At 34.8% G+C, this 22,805-nt stretch overlaps 3 protein-coding genes, 1 long non-coding RNA gene and 2 pseudogenes across 4 annotated transcripts; 3 read left to right on the top strand and 3 right to left on the bottom strand.

The window, feature by feature from the left end:
* Positions 1-217: 217 nt before the first annotated feature.
* LOC125577608 lies at positions 218-16,794 on the bottom strand (annotated as a pseudogene).
* On the bottom strand, positions 218-18,749 carry LOC106369746 (annotated as a pseudogene).
* On the top strand, positions 3,736-5,714 carry LOC106350852. Its single transcript, XM_013790689.2, has 3 exons — positions 3,736-4,806; positions 4,884-5,509; positions 5,594-5,714. The coding sequence occupies exons 1-3, from the start codon at positions 3,736-3,738 to the stop codon at positions 5,712-5,714; spliced, it is 1,818 nt and encodes a 605-aa protein (XP_013646143.2).
* On the bottom strand, positions 9,610-14,662 carry LOC106350851 (lysosomal Pro-X carboxypeptidase-like). The gene is made up of 6 exons (XM_048740483.1): positions 14,567-14,662; positions 10,583-10,763; positions 10,358-10,482; positions 10,188-10,278; positions 9,937-10,080; positions 9,610-9,716 (listed from the first exon to the last, which is right to left on the bottom strand). The coding sequence occupies exons 1-6, from the start codon at positions 14,660-14,662 to the stop codon at positions 9,610-9,612; spliced, it is 744 nt and encodes a 247-aa protein (XP_048596440.1).
* LOC106350850 lies at positions 14,933-15,262 on the top strand. The gene has a single exon (XM_013790687.1). It carries the CDS (start codon positions 14,933-14,935, stop codon positions 15,260-15,262), a length of 330 nt encoding a protein of 109 aa, XP_013646141.1.
* An 847-nt stretch (positions 18,750-19,596) lies between the features above and the next one.
* LOC106352355 lies at positions 19,597-20,849 on the top strand. The gene is made up of 3 exons (XR_001271579.3): positions 19,597-19,825; positions 19,917-20,020; positions 20,594-20,849. It is a non-coding gene; the product is annotated as an uncharacterized LOC106352355 (long non-coding RNA).
* The last annotated feature ends 1,956 nt before the right edge of the window (positions 20,850-22,805 follow it).

Genomic DNA, 22,805 nt, shown 5'->3' with positions numbered 1-22,805 from the left:
TCGTTCTTACAATTATAATAGCTAGATAGTATATTAGGGAGAAACAAACATTAGACAAATGATAAAATCTCTCATGCTCCGAACAAACTCAAGAGGAGGTGATTAGAATTAATCTTGTCATGATACTTCATTATAAAGTTTTTAGGAATAAAAATCAAGACTAAAGAAGTGAAACAATGAATCATGGAAGTCAATAAAGAAGCAGAACATCAAGAAAGCAAGCAAGGGAAGAAGTATGAATGAAAGGGTACATAAAGAAGCAAGTAAGTTACCAGAAGAATCAAACAAAAAATCAAGAAAGCAAATAAACAATGATGTATGTAAGCAATTATGCATGTATACAGTATGAAAGTACGTATATATGAATGCATGTTTGTACCTATGTATGTATGTTTTGAAATTTTTAAGTGATTGTGCAGAACCCATGTATGGAGGTTTGAGATACACACCACATTAGGATTTGAAATCGGTTGATGCAGAAGAAAATAGACCTACAAGATAAAAATAAATGAGTAAGCCAACACCAAAATCAGACTTGGAACTTGGAGAATCAAAACAGACTAACAGAGACATGAAAGGAAACCACCAACCTGCAGAATTTCAAGTGACAGTGTTTTCTTCATGAAACAGAGATGTGGTTATCTGAAACATTGATTCAAATCCAAAGTTATACAATATAAAGAGGGTGATAAATCCATACTTCACCAAAGAATTGTAAACATTAGAAAAATCTTCTTTGGGCATCCATAAGAGAAGCACATACCTGAGAAAATCAATATTGGCATATATACTTCACGCTCTCACATAAGTATAAAGGCTAACACATAAATATGTTAAGATTTGGATGCTTATTCAAGCACGTGTCTAGTGGAAATGAAATTAATTTTGATTTCACACATGTTTGAATTTCAGAAACTAATTACAAGCCAGTTGGAAAAGCACATACCTGCCACAAAAGTCTGCTACACTTGAAATCTCCTCAAAATCTTGAACAATTTGGTTTTGAACACCTTCTGAAGCAGATACCTGAAAAACAAAAAATCAGAATCATGGTTCTCAGTTCAAAGTTCAGAGTATTTATCTTAAGACATCTTTGTGGTTATCGCGGAGATAATTCTCAGTTCAGAACCTTTTCGTATCACGGCTTCTTTTAGGCTGTTGGTCATTTTTTGTCCGATCCAACAAAAGTCTAATTTAAGTCATTAGTAATTATTATCCATCTAAGGACTTTTCGAAGCCTGTCTTAAGACATCGTTAAGCCGCTGGCTGCTTTTTTCCCCATCCAACAAGCCTTATTTAAGAATCTCTTGATCCTTGTTAAGTATCTTTGTCTTAAGACAACTTTAAGCCATTGGTAGTCTTTGTCGCTGTGTGGCTTTCCAAATCCGTGAGTTGTTTTCATATATTATTAGCCTATGTCTTAAGACTGATTTCAGACATGGTCTTTGTCTTAAGAACTTTTCATAATCTGTCTTAAGTTGTTGGTCGTTTCTTTTTCCCATCCAACAAAACGTAAACCAAACCATTGTCTTTGTGTAAAAGACTTTTATTTCAGACTTTGTCTTAAGCTTATTTCTGCTGTTGGTCATTTTTCTTTCCATCCAACAAATCATAAACCAACCCATCTAACTCATAGTCTTTTTGTAAATTTTGTACTTTTAAACCTTTGTGTTTGAGAGGCAACGACATAGTTCTTAAAGCCTTGTGGTTCAGACTCTTTGTCTTAAGACATGTTGGTCGTTTTTTCCAATCCAACGAGTCTTATGTAAGCCATTAGTCGTTGTTACATCATCTAATGACTTTTTCTAAGCCGTGGGTGTTTTTTTCCTCATCTTCATAGAGTCTTTGTCTTAAGACTTTTAAGTCATGCACTACAAACCCATCCAACTCAGTCTTTATACTTTCGAGCCTTGTGGGTTTAGAGGCAAAGACATAGTTCTTTAAGCCTTGTGGTTCAGAGTCTTTGTCTTAAGACATGTTGGTAGTTTCTTTCCCATCCAACAAGTCTTATTTAAGCTATTAGTCATTGTTTTATCATCTAATGACTTTTACTAAGCCGTGGGTCTTTTTTTTCCTCATCCCCATAGAGTCTTTGTCTTAAAAATTTTAAGTCATGCACTACAGACCTATCCAACTCAGTCTTTATACTTTCAAGCCTTGTGGGTTTAGAGGGAAAGACATAGTTCTTTAAGCCTTGTGGTTCATCTAATGTCTTTTCCTAAGCCGTGGCACTACAAGAAAAATGGGTTTTAATAGCATACCAGAATAGCGTTTTTTTCGATTGTGCTATGGTAGGTATACTCGTGTTTTAAAGATAGCGGTTGTATATTTCCAAACGTTATGTTACAGTTTCGAGTTGAAAAATCATTTAAGCGTATATGGTTTGAAAGAAGACGCTTAATTAATATAGCAGATTAAAAAAAAAAAGTGTTATGCTTGATTACGCGGTAATGACCGCGACACTTAGAAATAATTTGGCTCCTAAAACCCAATTAGAATCCAAAATTAATCCCAAACTAGTAGGGTTTTGTTCTTCCCTCTCTCTCTTTGTTCTTCACTCTCCATCAAACACTCGACCTCAATCTCTTTCACTCGAATTTTCATTCTCAATTCCTCAGCTCCAACGATTACTCAACGTGGATTAACTCTTATTTAAATCCCCTTTGATTGAAATCCTTTCCGATTCCATCGAAGGTGAACTCGGGTTTCATCTCTTTTCTATCCTAATCGATTGAAAATCGATTTATCTCTTCTCTATAACTGATTTAGGGTTATTGCATGTTTAATTGAATCAGTTTTACATGCTCGTTTGCAGGAACCTTTATTTTCCGACAGCTTTGGCTTAAGGTATTTGTTCTTTTCAATTTCTGGGTTTCTCTTTTACTTGTTCATTTCTGTAAAATCTTGTATCTTACTTAACAACATTGTCTTCTTTTGTAGGAGACTCTAATTTAAATCCGAAGAGATTTTTTTAAGGTGAGAAATCTCATTCTGTTTTGCTTTTAAATCCCTTATTGTTTTGTTGTTCTGGCTTGATAAAGTGAGACTCTTGTATGTTCATTTCGTCGGAGCTGTATCATGGATAAATCTTGGGTCTGGTTACCAAGGTATTAACTTCACTTGTTCTTTTAAATTTTTTTAAGTCTCAGTGTTTAGTTCTCACTTGTTTTAACCATACAGGAATAGCCTTGAGTATGAGAAAGGAGCTAGTGAGTTCGTGTCTTCTTCATCAAAACGTTTATGTGATCCAGATGAAATGTTCTGCCCTTGTGTTGATTGTCGCAATGTCTGCCACCAATCTAGTGAGAAAGTTTTCGAGCACCTGGTGATTAGAGGAATGGATGAGAAGTACAAGAGCTGTAAGTTCTGGTCTAAACACGGGGAGACAAGACCTGATGAGTCAGCTAATGTGATCTGGTCTGAAAATGAGGCTTACGACTTGTTCAGAACAACCTTCATGCGAAGTCAAGGCAGCGAAGGATACGCAGAGGAGAATGCTGGAGTGTTTGAGGGCACTGATACGCCTGAAGAAGTTGAGTTTAGAAAGAAGTTAGAGGATGCAGAAACTCCGTTGTACCCAAACTGTCTGAAATTTACAAAGGTTGCTGCAATCATGGGACTTTACAGGATAAAGGTGAAGAGTGGGATGTCTGAGAACTATTTTTCGATCAGCTTCTGTCCCTAGTTCATGATCTGCTTCCCGGTGAAAACGTTCTACCTAAGTCTACAGATGAGATGAAGAAATTTCTGAAACAGTTTGGTTTTGGGTATGATGTCATCCACGTATGCAAGAATGACTGCATTTTGTATAGAAAAGAGTTTGAGGATGCAGTCAGCTGTCCAAGATGTAGTGAATCAAGATGGGAGAAGGATAAGCAGACTGGTGAGGAGAAGAAAGGGATTCCTGTTAAGGTGCTTAGGTATTTTCCGATTAAAGACAGGTTCAGGAGAATGTTTAGATCAAAGCGGTTGGCAGAGGACTTGTGTTGGCACTCCACTAATGCTTCTGAAGATGGAACTATGCGTCATCCAGTAGATTCATTGACTTGGGCTCAGATAAACAACAAATGGCCAGAGTTCGCTGCTGAAGCAAGAAACCTAAGACTAGGAATTTCAACAGATGGCATGAATCCGTTCTCTATCCAGAACACGAAGCATAGCACATGGCCTGTTCTATTAGTCAACTACAATATGGCTCCGACAAAGTGTATGAGGTCCGAGAACATCATGTTGACAATGTTGATACCTGGTCCAACCGCACCTAGCAACAACATTGATGTATATCTACAGCCATTGATAGAGGACTTGCATGATTTGTGGACAGAAGGTATGGAAGTTTATGATTCGTTTAAGAAGGAGAGTTTTACACTTAGAGCTATGTTGATGTGGAGTATCACCGACTATCCTGGTTTAGGCACATTAGCTGGGTGTAAAGTGAAAGGGAAGCAAGCGTGTAATGTCTGCGGGAAGGGTACACCTCATAGGTGGCTAAAGTTTAGTCGCAAACATGTTTACATGGAGAACTGGAAGCGGCTCAGGCCTAGTCATCCTTATAGAAGAAGGAAAGGATGGTTTGACAATACAGTGGAGGTTGGTACTGCAAATAGGATTCAGAGTGGCTGCGATATATTTGACAGTCTTAAGGACTTTAAAAACGATTTTGGGAAACCTTTACCTAAGAAGAGTAAGCGGAAAAGGATAGAAGGAGGTGAAGATGATGTTCTTTCAGCTGACGACCGTGAGGAAGATGATGATCTGTGGCGGTGGAAGAAAAAATCTATTTTCTTTGACTTACCTTATTGGAAGGTATGTTTTATTTTACAAGTTACAACTACTGTATTAGATTTCTGCAGATGCTAATGTTATATTCTGAAAAATTGCAGGATATGCCTGTGAGGCATAACATCGACGTCATGCACGTCGAGAAGAACGTGTCTGATGCGTTGTTGTCTATACTGATGCATAGTGCGAAATCTAAGGATGGACTGAAAGCAAGAAAGGATTTAGAAGAGATGGGTATTAGAAGCAACTTACATACACAAGCTAGGGGGAAGAAAACTTACTTGCCTCCAGCTGCGTATTGGCTTTCAAAGGAAGAGAAAAGAAAGTTCTGCCGAAGGTTATCCAACTTCAGAGGCCCTGATGGATACTGTGCCAATATAGCTAACTGTGTCTCACTGGATCCTCCTTCTATTGGCGGCATGAAGTCACATGATCATCATGTTCTTATGCAGAATCTCTTACCAGTAGCGTTGAGAGGTTTACTTCCAAAAGGACCTCGGATAGCAGTGACTCGCATATGCAATTTCTTCAACAGAATCTGCCAACGCATTCTTGATCCAGAGATGCTACTTGCACTAGAAACAGAGATCGTGGAGACAATGTGCCAGCTAGAGAGATTCTTCCCACCTGCATTATTTGATATCATGTTTCACCTTCCACTGCATCTGGCAAGAGAAGCACGCTTAGGTGGCCCTGTCCACTTCAGGTGGATGTACCCATTCGAGAGGTAATACTCTTATTGTTTTCACTTACGGCTTACAAGTAAAAAATAGTAATTATGTCAATAATATTTTTTTATATTGTTTTGTAGGTATATGAAGACACTTAAGGCATATGTGAAGAATTTCGCAAGACCTGAAGCTTGTATGGCTGAGGGATATCTTGCTGGTGAATGCCTCGCATTTTGTATGGAGTTCTTGCAAAAGAAGTAATAGCATTAATGACTCGCTATTAACATATATTTAATTGCAGAATAAAAAGCGCTATCTTAATGGACGAAAAGATAGCACCGCTAAATTCCGCTATGTAAAGTCCTTTACCTACTATGACGGGCGATGATACAGCGCTTCAAAAACCGCTATACTATCGTTATATAGCGTTTTTCGTCCGCTAATAAAACCCATTTTTCTTGTAGTGTGGGTCTCTTTTTTTCTCATCCCCATAGAGTCTTTGTCTTAAGACTTAAGTCATGCACTACCAACCCATCAAACTCAGTCTTTGTACTTTCAAGCATTGTGGGTTTAGAGGCAAAGACATAGTTCTTTAAGCCTTGTGGTCTATCTAATGTCTTTTCCTAAGCCGTGGGTCTCTTTTTTTTTCTTATCCCCATAGAGTCTTTGTGTAAGACTTTTAAGTCATGCACTACCAACCCCTCCAACTCATAGTCTTTATACTTTCGAGCCTTGTGGGTTTAGAGGCAAAGACATAGTTCTTTAAGCCTTGTGGTTCAGAGTCTTTGTCTTAAGACATGTTGGTAGTTTCGTTCCCATCCAACGAGTCTTATTTAAGCTATTAGTCATTGTTTCATCATCTAATGACTTTTTCTAAGTCGTGGGTCGTTTTTTTCTCATCCCCATAGAGTTTTTGTTTTAAGACTTTTAAGTCATGCACTACTACAAACCCATCCAACTCAGTTTATATACTTTCAAGCCTTGTGGTTTAGAGGCAAAGACATAGTTCTTTAAGCCTTGTGGTTCATCTAATGTCTTTTTATAAGCCGTGGGTCCCTTTTTTCCTCATACCCATATAGTCTTTGTCTCTCTTAAGACTTTTAAGTCATGCACTACAAACCCGTCCAACTCATAGTCTTTATACTTTCGAGCCTTGTGGGTTTAGAGGCAAAGACATAGTTCTTTAAGCCTTGTGGTTCAGAGTCTTTGTCTTAAGACATGTTGGTCGTTTCTTTCCCATCCAACAAGTCTTATTTAAGCTATTAGTCATTGTTTCATCATCTAATGACTTTTACTAAGCCGTGGGTCTCTTTTTTCCTCATCCCCCTAGAGTCTTTGTCTTAAGAATTTTAAGTCATGCACTACAAACCCATCCAACTCAGTCTTTATACTTTCAAGCCTTGTGGGTTTAGAGGCAAAGACATAGTTCTTTAAGCCTTGTGGTTCATCTAATGTCTTTTCCTAAGCAGTGGGTCTCTTTTTTTCTCATCCCCATAGAGTCTTTGTCTTAAGACTTAAGTCATGCACTACCAACCCATCCAACTCAGTCTTTGTACTTTCAAGCATTGTGGGTTTAGAGGCAAAGACATAGTTCTTTAAGACTTGTGGTTTATCTAATGTCTTTTACTAAGCCGTGGGTTTCTTTTTTTTTTCTTATCCCCATAGAGTCTTTGTGTAAGACTTTTAAGTCATGCACTACCAACCCATCCAACTCATAGTCTTTATACTTTCGAGCCTTGTGGGTTTAGAGGCAAAGACATAGTTCTTTAAGCCTTGTGGTTCAGACTCTTTGTTTTAAGACATGTTGGTCGTTTTATCCAATCCAACGAGTCTTATTTAAGCCATTAGTCATTGTTTCATCATCTAATGACTTTTTCTAAGCCGTGGGTCTTTTTTATTCTCATCCTCATAGAGTCTTTGTCTTAAGACTTTTAAGTCATGCACTACAAACGCATCCAACTCATAGACTTTATACTTTCGAGCCATGTGGGTTTAGAGGAAAATACATAGTTCTTTAAGCCCTATGGTTCAGAGTCTTTGTCTTAAGACATGTTGGTCATTTTTTTCCCATCCAACGAGTCTTATTTAAGCTATTAGTCATTGTTTCATCATCTAATGACTTTTTCTAAGCCGTGGGTCTCTTTTTTCCTCATCCCCATAGAGTCTTTGTCTTAAGACTTAAGTCATGCACTACCAACCCATCCAACTCAGTGTTTGTACTTTAAAGCACTGTGGGTTTAGAGGCAAAGACATAGTTCTTTACGCCTTGTGGTTTATCTAGTGTCTTTTACTAAGCCGTGGGTCTCTTTTTTTTCTCATCCCCATAGAGTCTTTGTGTAAGACTTTTAATTCATGCACTACCAACCCATCCAACTCATAGTCTTTTTGTACTTTTAAGCCTTTGTGGTTTAGAGGCAAAGACATAGTTCTTTAAGCCTTGTGGTTCAGAGTCTTTGTCTTAAGACATGTTGGTCGTTTATTTCACATCCAACGAGTCTTATGTAAAAGCCATTAGTCGTTGTTACATCATCTAATGACTTTTTCTAAGCCGTGGGTCAATATTTTTCTCATCCCCTCCACATATAGTCTTTGTCTTAAGACTATTAAGCATGCACTACCAACCAATAGATTCCGGGTCTTATTTTCCATCCCCATAACATACCTCCTTAGACATGCATGCACTACCCACCAAAAGATTTCTTACGGGACCAATGTTACCCAAATAAAAATCTGACAGAACACTATTAAGATTAGTGCTTGCCAATGATCTTATTTGGATTTGAGAATGCTATAACATCGATTAATTAGAACTGATCTAATGGGGTTTGACTTTGTTCTCGTTTGAATTCCATCCTCAAAAGACATAATTTTTTTGTTAAAAGAAAAGTTGCATTTTTAGTTCATAGACAGAGAAATTACCTTGGTAAGGATGGTTTCATGCGGAGTAAGCTTCCAGGTATGTAAAGCAGCAACTAAAAGGCCGGTGGGTTTCCTCCTCCAAGCGATAATATTTCATCTGTTCAAACAAAAACCATGTTCAGACACTAAACAAGAGATTTATACAAGAGAGAATGAATTTGACAGATTGTACACTCCTATTTAAGCCAAACCAACCATTTGGGATTCCTGAAATCTATGATTTTAAAAACAAAAGTATATGCATGTAGTGAAGATACACGGATCATTTTAGAGACAAGAGAATTAAAAGAGTGTATGCATAAGATGGTTTCTAAACTAATCGCAAGATGACTACAGTTTCTAAACGAAAACGGGAAAAGAACCCTAAACAAAAAGATATTAACACAAACCTTACAAAACCCTAATTAATTAACATATACGGAGACGTACCTCAATGATGACGAGTGAGAGGAGCCCAAACATTCACATCGGGTTTCAGGCGGAATCAACCTTCAAAATAAAATCTAATCAACATCTCTTCAACAAGAAAAAAATGAACAATTCAGAAAATTTGGAGAACCAGAAACAAAATCACGATCAAAGAATATTCGAAATCCTCAAACAAATTCACGATTTACAGAGAGCGAAACACTTACTAATCTAAGATTGCAATCGGATTTTGTTCCAGTTTTGCAAATTTTGGAAGAATCGATCTGAGAGAATCCTTCCCAGAAAGAGGAACTGTGAACAATGTGGAAATAAATTGACAATGCACACGATTATTCTTAACGCGTCTATATTTGATTAACGTAGGCATTTACTGAAGACACGTTTTCTAACGGTTATATTTTAAAAACTTGGTTCGATTATTTCAAAATTGAACCGTTCATCCTGCATTTTCTACCGGTTATATTTTTTCACTTAAACCAAACCGGCCTTGAATATTTAACGATGTCTCTGCTTATACGGTGTCGTTTGTGTGTCTCTTTAAACCAAACCGGTCTTGTATTTCTTTGTCATTCAAGTAATGAAATTTTCTTGTTATTCTTTTAGTTTCCATATCTTTCACTCAAAACTTCACAATTGTTTAGTTTCATAAACATCAAGTTTTGATTTTTTTACTCTGAAACTGAATCTCAAACTACATGACAAACGCACACAGAAAAATTCTTTGTTTGCTAATCTTGTGCAAAATTACCTTTTGGCTTTCTATTGGTCTTCTTAAACCTAGTCTTCTTCTTTCAAATATGTGTAATACTCACTGATCCACTTTTCTATAATGGCCACCTCTTGCTTCCTCTGCTCTTTTAACCACTCCGGGTCGCCTTTCGTAGCTGCCCTGAGATCCATACGCATGGTGCGCACCTGTTTGATGCAAAACAACGTAAAGTTTCATTTTTTTCTCAACACCACCATTTTGACAGAAGAAATGTTACTTTTCTTGGTCACAAGCGCGAAAATACTGCTCGAGATGTTCTCCACAACCGTGAAAATATATGACAAAAACAATACCACGAATCTCATTTTGTTAAATCTGATCCGATAGATGGGAAGGAAATGAGAGAAGACACAATACAAAACTAACCCTTCCCACCAAACTCTGTGGTGATCCAATGTGGTCGAGGCTTGACTCCGAATCTACTCATGAACTGTTCTTCAATTTTCTCAAAGTCATTTTCGTACGGTGGGAACATGCTCTTGTTTGAGCAGCTCAATGTCATCACCATCTCTGTACACGCCTGTTTCCACTCAGTGACATAACATTATGTTATTTATAGTTTCATAACATACTCATCTTGTCTTCTGCTATCTAAAAGAAAGTCTTCAACTTTTTACTGAGTTCTGGCAAGCCATGCTTCATGTTGGAAACTGCATCTAGCTCTTCCCAGCTTCTCTTTATGACTTTGAAACATTTAACACTCGCATCCTGCTTGTAAATAATTCACAATTAGTTCATTGTAACATCACTTTTGTATGATATTTCCCGCAAACAGAGCATACAACACCTTAAAATCCTGAGATATTGCATCATAGAAGCTTGTTAATGGCACAATATTATCGAATTGAAGAATTGGAGCAGAGGATGCTAATGCTCCGATTGCTATGTGGGGATACTTGAGCCTGAACCACGCTGCAAGCACCAAGAACTGTCTTAAGACATAACATACAACAGAACATAGTTTATGAGTAATGATTTGTTATTCCATTGAGAGAGGTGGGTGTGAGCTTACTTCCACCATACGAGCCACCAAATACAACCACAGGTGATGCCTCGGACGATAAATTCTGCTTCAAGCTTCTAATCATGATTGCATAATCAGCCAACGCCTGCTGAGAGTTCAGGTAACCCAATATCTCAGCCGTCTTATGCGACTTCTTACCAAATGGTGTTGATTCTCCATAGAACTGGTGCTGCAATGATAAGCAACCAACACACAAAACACTATGATAAATGTTTTGAGTCTCATTCTTGAAACTAGACTTGAGATTATGTGGTCTGCAAAAGTTCTTACTTCATTGAAGAACAGGAACAGTAGACAGAAACAAGCAACATGTTTCTCTCTCTCTCTCTCTCTCTCTCTCTCTCTCTCTCTCTCTCTCTCTCTCTCTCTCTCTCTCTCTCTCTCTCTCTCTCTCTCTCTCTCTCTCTCTCTCTCTCTCTCTCTCTCTCTCTCTCTCTCTCTCTCTCTCTCTCTCTCTCTCTCTCTCTCTCTCTCTCTCTCTCTCTCTCTCTCTCTCTCTCTCTCTCTCTCTCTCTCTCTCTCTCTCTCTCTCTCTCTCTCTCTCTCAAAACAAGAGTAACTCAAATACAAAGCATGGAGACACAAGAAAAAGTGGCTTTGGTCTTATGCTTATATAAAATTAGTTCTTGTATTCGTTCAAGTTTTGGTTTCCCAAGTAAACTGTTTTGGATCTTGTGGAGGAGAAGCGTGAGTTGAACCAGAAAAAGTTTTGTCCTTTTCAGAACTTGTGATGATGCTGCCTCAACCTCTCTCACTCAAGTCTCAAGCTTGATGATGATGACACAAAAAAAGAGTAGCAATCAACCGAACTTCCATACAAGTGGCCATATGATCCAAACAAAATCCAATATTTAGTCTTCTTTCGTAAATAGTGGCTTATTTTTGAATTTAAAAAATCTTCGAAAATTCCAAAGAAGACTTCTCTAGAAATTTTATATGGTAAACATGTTGGTTTAAAAAAAAACATGTTAGTTTTACAATTTAAATTTCTACAGATATTTGTTTTTTCTTAAGAAAACTTTCATAACTTCTATAGAAGTTTTCTTATGTTCAAATGAAATCTTCTTACTGTCATCGCAAGAAGTTTGTGTAGATTACTTTTGTAATTGATCATATTTGACTTTTTCAGAGAAATCACTTGTAAATGAAATTGACTTTGAGGTACTGTTCTTCAAGTGCCTCAGAATCAGTTTCAATGTTTACTAATTTTTTGCTTAAGATCTCAATACGTTTTTTATTCTTGTCTTTAGTAATCTAACTGGAAGACCTCTAAGCTTTTTTTTTTGGTCACGTTTCTTTCTCCAGCTACTCTATTTAACCATTGAAAAACTGCTCATTATGACGAGGACGCTTACTTGGATTACATGTATGAACTTTAATTGCCTTTTGTCCTCCTTCTTGCTAAATGGTAATGCACCAAAAGTTGAGATTTTTATTTGTTAAAATTGTTATTATATAAACAGAGTTTTTCCCCATGCAAACTAAAATTTACTATAATCTATCATAGCTATTAAGATTTTTATAAAACTTGCACAAAAGAGTGCTAAAAGGTTAAATTCTAATTTTAGGTAAATCTATTCATACTTAACTAACTAGCTAACAGCTTTGCTGACACTTGGCTAATTTACTGTGAAATATTTGAATTTATTAATGTTTATATTAGACTGTTAAAAAATAAGATGAGAACAAACTGCTAACAGAACATACCATTTTGAGCTGAGAACTCGATATCTAGGACAGTGTTGGAGTAATTTTAGAAGTGTTTTATACCACATTAGGAAATAATTTTAGAAGTGTTTTATACCACATTAGGATGCATGAAGAAATAAAATGCCATGAGGACATAAACCTGTCAATCAAAGTCAAAGCAAATAATTCTGATACTGTAGTGAGACAAAGAAAATCAGACATAGTGTGTGAATGGAGACATTGATAAACACGTTTTTGATTTACGTTAAAAACGCATTTGGTCACCAATCAGAAAATTTCTTCTTATACTTTGCGTTGTTCAAAAAATAAGAAAAGTACTATTGCATTTTTAGAATAGTGTTTTTTAAGTCATGGACCGCACATCAGTGATTTACTTTATTAATATGCTTTTACTTTATTGTTGTATTAATATGCTTTTACTTTATTGTTGTATTTCATCTCTTCATCAGTGATTTACTTTATTAATATGTTTTTAGCTATTCAATTAGAAATTTCTTCTTATACTTTGTGTTTTTCAAAAAATAAGAAAAGTACTATTGCGTTTTTAGAGTAGTGTTTTTAAGTCATGGACCGCACATTTCCACAAATGAATCAAATAGCTAACGGTTTTGTAACAATACACACTAAACAGTAAAAAAAGTGTTTAAAATTATTATTATTAGAAATACACTAATAAAATCAACACACAATAGTAACCATCACTTATTGTTATATTCCATCTCTTCATCAGTGATTTACTTTATTAATATGCTTTTGTTTTTAAGTATTTTATTTTTGAGTATATATAATATATAGCATATTGGTACGTTCTGCTACTATGAATGTGCAGGGCTAGGTATGAAAAAGTTTTCCTTTGTTGTCCTCTACCCTTTTGGTTTTATTATGGTGTATCATTAGCACTGATAAGTTTACTTGGGGACATCATCTTGAAATTTGTTGGTAGTGAGTAGTTTAGGCTGTTGAAGAAGAAGACGATGTTGTTGATTTAGAGCATCTCCAACGATTACTCTATATTTTACTCAATAACACCAAAATAGAGTAGGATTTTATTCCAGTATATTACTTTATTTTTCACTCCAAAAATGAATATTTTAAGAAAAAATATTTTTTTAATTAATAATTATTACTAACACTTTCTACTTACAAAAACTTACCAATTAACCCTAAATATCTTATGTTTATTAAACATCCACAACATGTAATTTATTTAAATTAAATATTTTTTATTAAAAATATAATATATCATAAAAATATACATAAGATAAATATTTTGCTTCAATAACGAGTATTAGAATATTTTTTCTCGCAAATGTTCAACTAGTGCATTTCAGAATGAATAATGAGTTTCTTTATCCATGATTTTCTTAAACTGGGCAAGAAAATTTTAAAATCAAACATTTTCTTTGTTTGGGCAATGCTTCACCGATTATGGCAATTCCAAAAATGGTATACCAGATTATTAAATTACTTATTTTATGTTATATTTATTTTATATTTTAATGTTTAGTTTTAGTATTTTTATTAGTTTATGCAACTTTTATTTAAAATTATTAAATAATCTCTTATGAAAAATTATATTTATTTTATATTATTTTTGAATATTATTTAAGTATGAAATAAAAAAATTCAAAAGACCATTCTATAAATTAAAAAAGTTCAATCCAACTCAACACCATTTATTCCTCCAAAATAGAGTAAAAGGAAGTATGAAGTAATTAGTACTCCAACCCTATTCCACTTCTCATTCCATAATGAGATTTACTCCATATTTTTTTGTTTATGACTCCATTATAGAGTGAAAAATAAAGTAGGATTGAAGTATTTTTACTTCATATTTAATTTTGAAGGAAAAATAGAGTTGTACATTAGAGATGCTCTAATATTTAGAATTACTCCATAAATGGAGTAACCCTAACCATTATTCTATTTTTTACTCTATTTTGGCGTTGAAAATAAAGTGGAGTTGAAACATATTTTACTCCAAAATAATGTTTAGAGTAAAAAATGGAATAGTGTTAAAGATGCCCTTAAACTGTTTTCTAACTTTTATGCCAATTGTACTCTCCTTATTTACACCCTTGATAGCTAGCACTCATCTACCACTTCACTCATAAAAATGTCTATAGGAGGTAGTCTTAGTTGTTTCAAACTCATATGTTTCAGGAAAAAGCAGGGCAATAAAGAAGACAAAGCGCTGAAAGCAGAACGTAGCGGTAAATCTTTTTAAGAAAACAGCAAAAAGAAGAAAAAATTTAGACTCACAAGAATCAGAATAAGTACATTACAAGCATCTCTCACTTTCCTTTTGGAGGTTGGAAATAACTGTAGCTCTGTCTGCTTCACGCCTTCACATCCCATTTAATTACCTTTGCCTGCGCTCGTATGCTATGAAAAATATTCATTTTTACTGGGGCAATTTCCTAGCAAGTGAATGGTGGAGTAAGTGGAAGCTGCGTGGAGTCAACTTAAGGTAGCTCTCAAGAAGTCAAGAAAAACGCTTAATCAAAATCAGCAGACAAAAAGAAACACGTCTCTTCCTCTCTAAATATCTTCAATGCACGCAAGCATATTGTTTGAAACAAAAGTTTCAACTTTCATTCATCTACCACTTCACTCTTCATAAAGATAATGTCTATAGGATGTCTTTATTGTTTCAAAGTCATATGTTTCATGAAGAAACACATCAAGAAAGAAGACATTAAACCCCTGAAAGCAGAAGGTTTGACAAAGGTTGGAGAAAAAGATGCAAACAACAGCGTGGAGAAGAAAAAACCAGAGACATGCAAGGAACCTGTGTACCGCCTTATAGAATGTAGCTCACGTGTAGGTAGCAGTAACATGGAAGAGTACGAGTCTGAAGGTTTTTATGTAGGTGTCTCTTCTTCACCAATGACTAATGATTTCAACAAAGTGAAGACCTTTGATTTTCGTGAAGTCGCAAAAGCCACGGCAAAATGAAGAAAAAGTGTTTTGAGAGATAGCTGTTATGTATTAACATAAAAAAGATAACTGTTCTGTATTTAATTGCATGTTTGCATGTTACCAATGCAACCATCTCTCTCTATTAACATCATAAATCAAAATTTTAAAGAAAACATCAAAGATTTTATTAGACTCAAAAGAGTTATTATAACAAGTAAATTACAGTTACCTCTCACTTATCTTTTGGAGGTTTGAAATAACTATAAGCTGCAAAGAAAACCTGTAAAGCCGCAAACATAAGAAGCAACAAAGCTGCAAACGATGATGCAAATGTCCATGGACTATCAAAATGCGTGTGAACAAACTCTGCGCAATGAACATGGAACCCTTTAGAACTATACTCATTAACCCCTTCAAACACCTTCGCTAAGTAACTCCTCTCTAAGTCCAAAGCAACATCTTTACCAATGCTTTTATAAAACCTAGACACTTCTTCCTCTGTTCCAAAATAGTTCTCAAGAATCCTTCTCTCGCTGAGAAACGCTGCATCACTCTCTTCGTTTATAAGACAAGCCATGAACGCTACGTAGCTCGTTATGTGGTTTGATGAATCTGCATATAACTGCTCAAAGACTACACAGTTTAAGAACACCGTGGCGGTGAAATCATCCATGACTACTGGAGGAATATGAAGCACACCGTTCCTAAATCTTATGTCTAAGATTGAGTCTGTGTTCATCCTTGGTTTGAATTTGATTCCTCTAAAGTGAAGCTTCTTGGCTGATAAAACGAATCCAAGAAAACCATTAGCTTCTTTGACACGTAACAGGGACAAATGTCTTGCGTATCAAGTCAAGAAGATGTTTGGCTTCGAGACTATAATGTTTTGCCCAAAACGTTTCTGGTTTTTGTAATGAGTAGTCCAAGAACTCGAACGCTAGCTCGTTTAAACAGCTAGAAGTAACTAAATTCGATGTTTCGAAAAGCGCTTGAAGAAGAACATGAGGAACCTGGTTCTCTAGAAGGAGAAGATCGGCTCGAATCGACGGCAAGATCCATGGCATTCTGAAAATGGGATCATCGAGATTAGTGCAAACAACTTTGCCAGATACTACTAAGAACAACGTGAGGATAAAGCAACCATCAAGAACCATCATCTCAACCAACTCTTCAGATTCCAAACCAAGATCCTCTGAGTAAGAACCTCTTATATCTCCTTCCAAAGTGGATACAGCGTTGATTAATTCTTGAGGATTAGTTCCCTTCTCTTGCATTTTAGCCACCAAGAACTTCAAGAACCTCCGTTTATGCTGCTGGGCCATTTTGAGATGTTCCTTGCCGTGGTGGTAAGGACCAATGGAGACAATCTTGGGCTCGTATGCTATGGGGTTGATCCGCGCGAGGCTGTGTGGGATTCTCACGATGCAACATGACTCTGAACCAGCTGTTTCTCTCAGAAGCTTAAGATCAGTGTCTTCTGAAGTTAAGCTATGTATGTCTACTACGACCGATGTCGGGATGGGATCATGACTGTTTTCTGCGGCGTTCTGTTGTGTCTGTGGATCCATTAATCTAAATCTTTAAAGTTCAAACCCACCTCAGATCCTCTTCTGGTTAGGTGGAAGACCTCGAATATATGTTCTTTTCCTGATTTCGTCTTCGTAGAATTTTTGTTTTTTTTTTAAGTGAAACAAAGACATCCTTACGAAGGAGGTGAGAAGTTTACACTTCTAAAATGTTGACAAGTCTCCACGTTAGGTCGGCAAAGGAACAAAAGTATCTTTTCACCCAAGACTTTTCTTCTTTGCAAGTGATGACAACTTTTATAAATAAACTACAATTATGTCACCGGATCAATTATCATATCCAGTCAATTAGTCTAACAAAATTCACGAAGCATGATGCAAATTTGTTTTACAAAATACAATATACTGAAAATGCTCCGTTTTCATATTCAATAGGCTGGAGCCAAATAATTAAGTCCAAAGCAGATGGTAATTTCGTATCATATGTAAACTGAAAGTATATTGCAAATGACTAAAAGTTATTATTTCACCATTTGTATATATATCTTTCTCCGCACCTTATTATCCTTTCTCTTTCACTCCAATTTTATAGAAAATCCAGATTATTGTTCCTTAAATCATTAAAATCCGATGGAACGTTTAATAAGAAATTTTGAATTCTTCTAGCTCACCAGAATTTTCGATTATATCGCATTAATATATAAACCCTATTATCTCGACATTCGATTTCATAAAACTTAATTGGTGATAATGGTGAAAGTGAAATTATGGAAAAAAACATATGAGGAATGGCACTGTGAACAAAAATATGTTAAGTTTTTTGGGTATGATGTTGCGATCCCACAGAGGAGTTGGTAAGTTACGTCAAGAAGTGAAATCAAGTTTGCATTATTACATAAGTTGGTAATAGAAAACAGCGACAAGAAAAATGTAAATGTAAGTTTTTGGACAAGAAGCCCAAGCTGCGACACTAGCGAGAGCTAGCCATATAATCCCTTAAGTCCTCTTTTTACTTGGGAGGACGAAAATAAGGATAGGCTGTGAAGAAAGCTTGGAACATGGTAAGCACAAGAAGTATCAAAGCAGCACAAGATGATAGACATGCCCATGGACTTTTGAAATATGTGTACTTGAATCCTGCCCATTGTACGTGGCATCCTTATGAAGTGTGCTCGTTCACCCCCTCGAACACATTTGACAAAAAACTCTTTGATATGGAAAATGCAACGTTTTTGCCAGTGTTCTTGAAGAACAAAGATACTTGTTCTCCAGTCCCAAAGTAGTTATCTATGATCCCTTTCTCGCTTAAGAACGTTGCATCCTCTTCAGTGTTTATGATGCATCCCATGAAAGTAACATAGCTTGTCATTTCGGTTGAGCATCTCATACTAAACTGCTCAAAAGCCACACAGTTGATCAAAAGAGAGCTGAAAAAGTCATCAAATGTTAGTTTTGGTATTTCAAGAACACCGCTCTTTAAAGTTATGTCAAGAGGTGTCTCAAATTTTCCTTTTTGCTTAAATTGTATTCCTCGGAGCTGAAGTTTTTTAGCTGAGCCAATCAAACTTGGTGTCTCCGCTTGAACATTCTTTTTGGTATGACGACTCAATACTGAAACATGTGTTTTCACTTGAACAACAAAATATATTGTTGTATATTTCTTCTTCTGTTTGCTGCGTTTGATTAGGTATAAAAGTTTTGCGGATGAGATCTAAAAGATGGCTTGCATCAAGATTCTTTCTTTCTTCCCAAAATTCTTTTGGCCTTCTTATTGAGTAGCTAAAGAATGCAAAGATCATCTCGTTTAAGTTAGATGAAGGAAATAATCTTGACGTCTTAAGGATATCTTGAAGAACAAAAAATGGAACCTGATTTTCAAGGAGGAGTAGATCACTTCTAACGGTTGGTAGAATCCACCTCAACGTGAAAATAGGGTCATCAGCATAATTAATACGCCAAGTACTCCTCTTTGGTAGATACTTTCCTACTAAGAGCATCTCCAACCCAACTGCATAATTTACGGTAAAATGAAGTAGAAAATACAGTCATTAACAAAAAAAAAACGAATTACTCCATTTATAGAGTAATGATTTTTTGTTTGTTGATGATAGAATTTTTCACACTATTTTACAGTAAATTATGCACTTGGGTTAGAGATGCCATAATGATGCTCTAAAAACTTGATTAGATACTTTGTAGACAGATGTAACTTTATTAGTGGTCAAATTTTTAATAACTATTTAAACTTAATTATATTTTCTCTGTTTCATATTAAGTGTGATTTTGACATTTTTTACGGAGACTAAAAAAATTGTATAATAGACTAATATGTTATTATTTAATATATGATTAATTAAATGAAAATAGTTTAAATAAATAAAAGCTTATTGGTTATCCAAAAAGGTAAAAATGAATTTAAGATACAAAATTATATTGTAATTGTAGAATGATTTTAAAATAAAAAATATACGTAAAGTAATACTTATTATGAAACAGAAAATCAAACAAGTAATAAAAAGGGAATATAATCATCAATTAGACTGTCCACGTAGGACATGAAAATTGTCCAATCAGAAGAGTTCTTTTTAACACGTCAACACGGTTTTGATAGAGTTGGGCTTCGTTTTTTTTTTTAGCCCAAATGTTAATCTGAATGGCCCGATCTCTACTAATAAAAGGACATCATAAATAGAAAAGTGTGCAAATTGCTCCACGTGGCATCCCAAAACAAAATCCCGAGATTGCTGGTTCTTTGCGTTTAGGTGGGCTTTAGAGATTAGAGGCCCAGACAGATTAAGTTTAGTTGTCTCATGCCCTTAGATATTTTCAGAGTTGCAGCCGTAAGCACACCGTCAAGCTCACCGTAACGTCTTCGGCTCCAATTAATATGTACTATCCTCCTAGCTTCCCCTGTAACGCATAAGAGCCAGATTTATGGCTTCGTTACTCTCAGTTTAAATCTCCGTTCCAATTCTCCTTTTGAAGGCGGTTTTGTATGTAATCAGATTGTGGAGAGGAATGACGCAAAAGATTAGCGTCATGCTAAATGGGGATTTCTTCCGCCATTGTTAAGGTACCCTAAGACTAACATGGTTCCTCTTCAGAAAGTCATACACCTTCAGTAAGAAATCATACGAAATGTTTTTTTCTTAACTTATTATTAGGAGACTCAGGTACGTTGAAGGTGAAGATCAAAGTGACAAGAAGCTAGATGGTCAGCATCGTGGAAGTTGGTCTCAAAGGCATGCTTGAACAAAGGACCAAGAAGGTAATCAATATCCACTTACATTTTTTTTACAAAGAACTTCTCTTTACTTACTGGAGATTTCGTTTGCCTCAATACTATTAGTCGCCATGCTATTATCAGAGTTATGAAGCTATGTTATTTCCTGAGCCTACACCAAGGCATTTTCCTAAGAATGATGATCCTTAGTTGGTTAATAGGAACAGAAGAATGCTGGGTAGTTTCCTTCATTTTTAAATCCATCATGGTGGTGTGTATATGGTTTTAAATTAGAGTAGCTTCCTTTGATCAACACATTAACATTCTGAACAACTTCAAATTTATTCAGCTTAATCGATTCTGTTTTCTCTCTGTAAAACGTCTTCTGAAGTGTTTTCTTTTCCAAGAGTCCACTCAATTGATTGATGTTTCTAGTTTTCACCTTCTCTGCAAAACTTTTTCGGTAGCCAAGAGTCACTTTTAAAAAACTTCAGGCTTCTGAACTCTCATTCTAGAAATTGATTTTTGTGTGGTTCTCTCATTCTATGATCTTTTGTTCGTCTGATATCGTCGATTTCAAAAGCAAGTTGTTATCTAATTAAAGCATTGTCTTTATAGGAACAGAAGCGATGATAACAAGAGAAGGAAGCTGAGTCCTCTGGAAAGAAACAACACAATAAGTATTTAGAAGAACAAAGGGAGCTGAAGTTGCAAGACATGTGGACATGTCCGTTGCATTAGTTTTTTATTTTTTTCCCAAGCTTAACGAATTCATAGCACTTCAAGTCTTTCATAGATTATGTTGTGTTGCTTTAAATTTTCTAAATTTGCACCGCTCAGACATTTCAAGTTAATAAATTTGCACTTCCACCCAGACTGGCCTTATCCATTTTACCTTACCGCTTACACTCACAACGCCTTATAGTTTTTAATTTAATTTCAAATTACAACAAAGTTATATGACTTAAAATCTTCAGCACATCTATTTCTTTAGCTCTATTCAGTGTTTTGAAACCCGACCCAGACCCGCGGTTGAACCGGTAAACCCGGTGACCCAGAAAAAATCCGGTTTGGGTTTTATGAAAAACCCAATATTTAAAAATCCGCAAAAAAACCGTAAAAACCCGCAAAAACCCATTAAACCCCGAAACCCGATACCGGTTGAACCAATAAACAACTTTTACTCTTTTTTAGTTTTTAGATTATGTTTTATATTGTAAGTTTTCAATTAAAAAGTTAGATGTTGACAAAAAAAAAGGTTAGGTTTTCCTTTTTTAGTTTTATATTTGTAATTTTTAGATTTGATGAAGATTTTTCACTATGCCACCTAAAAAAATGAAGTGGACGATGATAAAAAAAAAACTAAATTAGTTGATGTGATTTGGTGTTAATTTATTTCTATTATTGACAATTTATTACAATGATCTTTTACTTTTAGTTTATTTTGAATTTGAAGTTAATTTATTATTTAAATTAGATATTTAAATATTTGTGCGTTTTATATCTTAATTTTTTTAGATGTCATAACTCTTACTTTGTTACAGAAAATTTTAAATAGTCTAAACTTTTTTTATTTTATTTTTCATGTCTAATAAAAATATAAATATAAAAACTTAAGTTAAGTATTTCTTAAATACTTTTTAAACATAAAGTATATATATATCCAAACTATTATTTTATGTTTTAAAAAACATTTAGAAACTATTAAACTTTAGTTTTTATATATTTATTTTCATAGCTAATTTATTATTATATAATAAAATTAATTCATTTATTAACCCGCGGTTCACCTGCGGTCGACCCAATGATCCAGCGACCCGGTAAGTCGTCCGGTTCAGTGTCCGGGTCGGGTTTTAAAACATTGGCTCTATTTGTTAAGAAATATGCACCACACTTCACTTCAAATCGTCAGCACATCGAAGGCATTAATATCTAAACGAATAATATACTCCTGCGACACCACACTTCCCGTTACCATTATTAACATCTCAAACAAGTTACACTAGAGCTTCCCCGCACATCGTGCGGGTATATTTTTATTTTATAAATAATTAATATTGATATTATTATATAAATTTAAATATACAATCTATATATTAGTGTTATGTATTTTATAACTCTTTAATTTTATTATTTAGGGTTCTTATTACTTTATTAATATAGAGGTTTGTTTTATACATTTTATCTTTTTTATTACGTTTTCGAGTTTTCATAATTTGAAATAATCAAAAAAAAATATTCTTCAACATATGATTTTTGAAAATATATAGCTGTAAAAATAAAATTTTAACATATGTTAATAACTTCATTTGTATAAAAAAATATGACATGGTTAACAAATTTGAACCCGTTTTAGTGGTAGATGATAATTTATTTAAATGAAAAAATTATATTACTTAATTACGAAATTAGTTAATGCAATATTTAATAAAAAATATTTAAGAATTTAGTAGAATTTTGTTAGATTTTTCTCAACAGATTTTGTTATAACTGAAAATAAAATTCAAATCTATAGTTAAAATTAATTTATTATTAATATTCTTATTAATTATTATGTCATACTATGTAATTAATGAAATGGTCCTAGTAGACTTCTAAATAGTAGTTAAAAATGATACTTCTCTTTTAACAGAGAAGATATGATTCATTAAATCTGCATAATAACGACATTCCACAAGATACATAGAAAACAAAACATTAGGAGTGCAAGAATGACACATAGCATCATGCGTACGACAACAAATCACTTTAAAGCTGTGGAGGGATAGTTTATTTGTTGCTTCGGTGAAAATGTCAAACTCATCCTCTCTAATGTAATTTTATTTACTCT

Source organism: Brassica napus, chromosome A9 (genome assembly GCF_020379485.1).
Source record: "Brassica napus cultivar Da-Ae chromosome A9, Da-Ae, whole genome shotgun sequence".
NCBI classification, from domain to species: domain Eukaryota; kingdom Viridiplantae; phylum Streptophyta; class Magnoliopsida; order Brassicales; family Brassicaceae; genus Brassica; species Brassica napus.
Note: the sequence above shows the minus strand (reverse complement) of the source record. Positions and strands in the feature narration are given on the sequence as shown.

Bases quoted from the DNA above. Each gene is read 5' to 3' on its own strand.
- LOC106350852 (XM_013790689.2), top strand. From the start codon at position 3,736: ATGAAGAAATTTCTGAAACAGTTTGGTTTTGGGTATGATGTCATCCAC. The intron at 4,807-4,883 runs GTATGTTTTATT...GAAAAATTGCAG, and splicing joins TTGACTTACCTTATTGGAAG to GATATGCCTGTGAGGCATAA. The intron at 5,510-5,593 runs GTAATACTCTTA...ATTGTTTTGTAG, and splicing joins TGGATGTACCCATTCGAGAG to GTATATGAAGACACTTAAGG.
- LOC106350851 (XM_048740483.1), bottom strand. From the start codon at position 14,662: ATGGGATGTGAAGGCGTGAAGCAGACAGAGCTACAGTTATTTCCAACC. The intron at 10,279-10,357 runs GTGTTGTATGCT...ATTTACAAGCAG, and splicing joins CAATATCTCAGGATTTTAAG to GATGCGAGTGTTAAATGTTT. The intron at 9,717-9,936 runs GTTAGTTTTGTA...TGCATCAAACAG, and splicing joins CACAGAGTTTGGTGGGAAGG to GTGCGCACCATGCGTATGGA.
- LOC106350850 (XM_013790687.1), top strand. From the start codon at position 14,933: ATGTCTATAGGATGTCTTTATTGTTTCAAAGTCATATGTTTCATGAAG.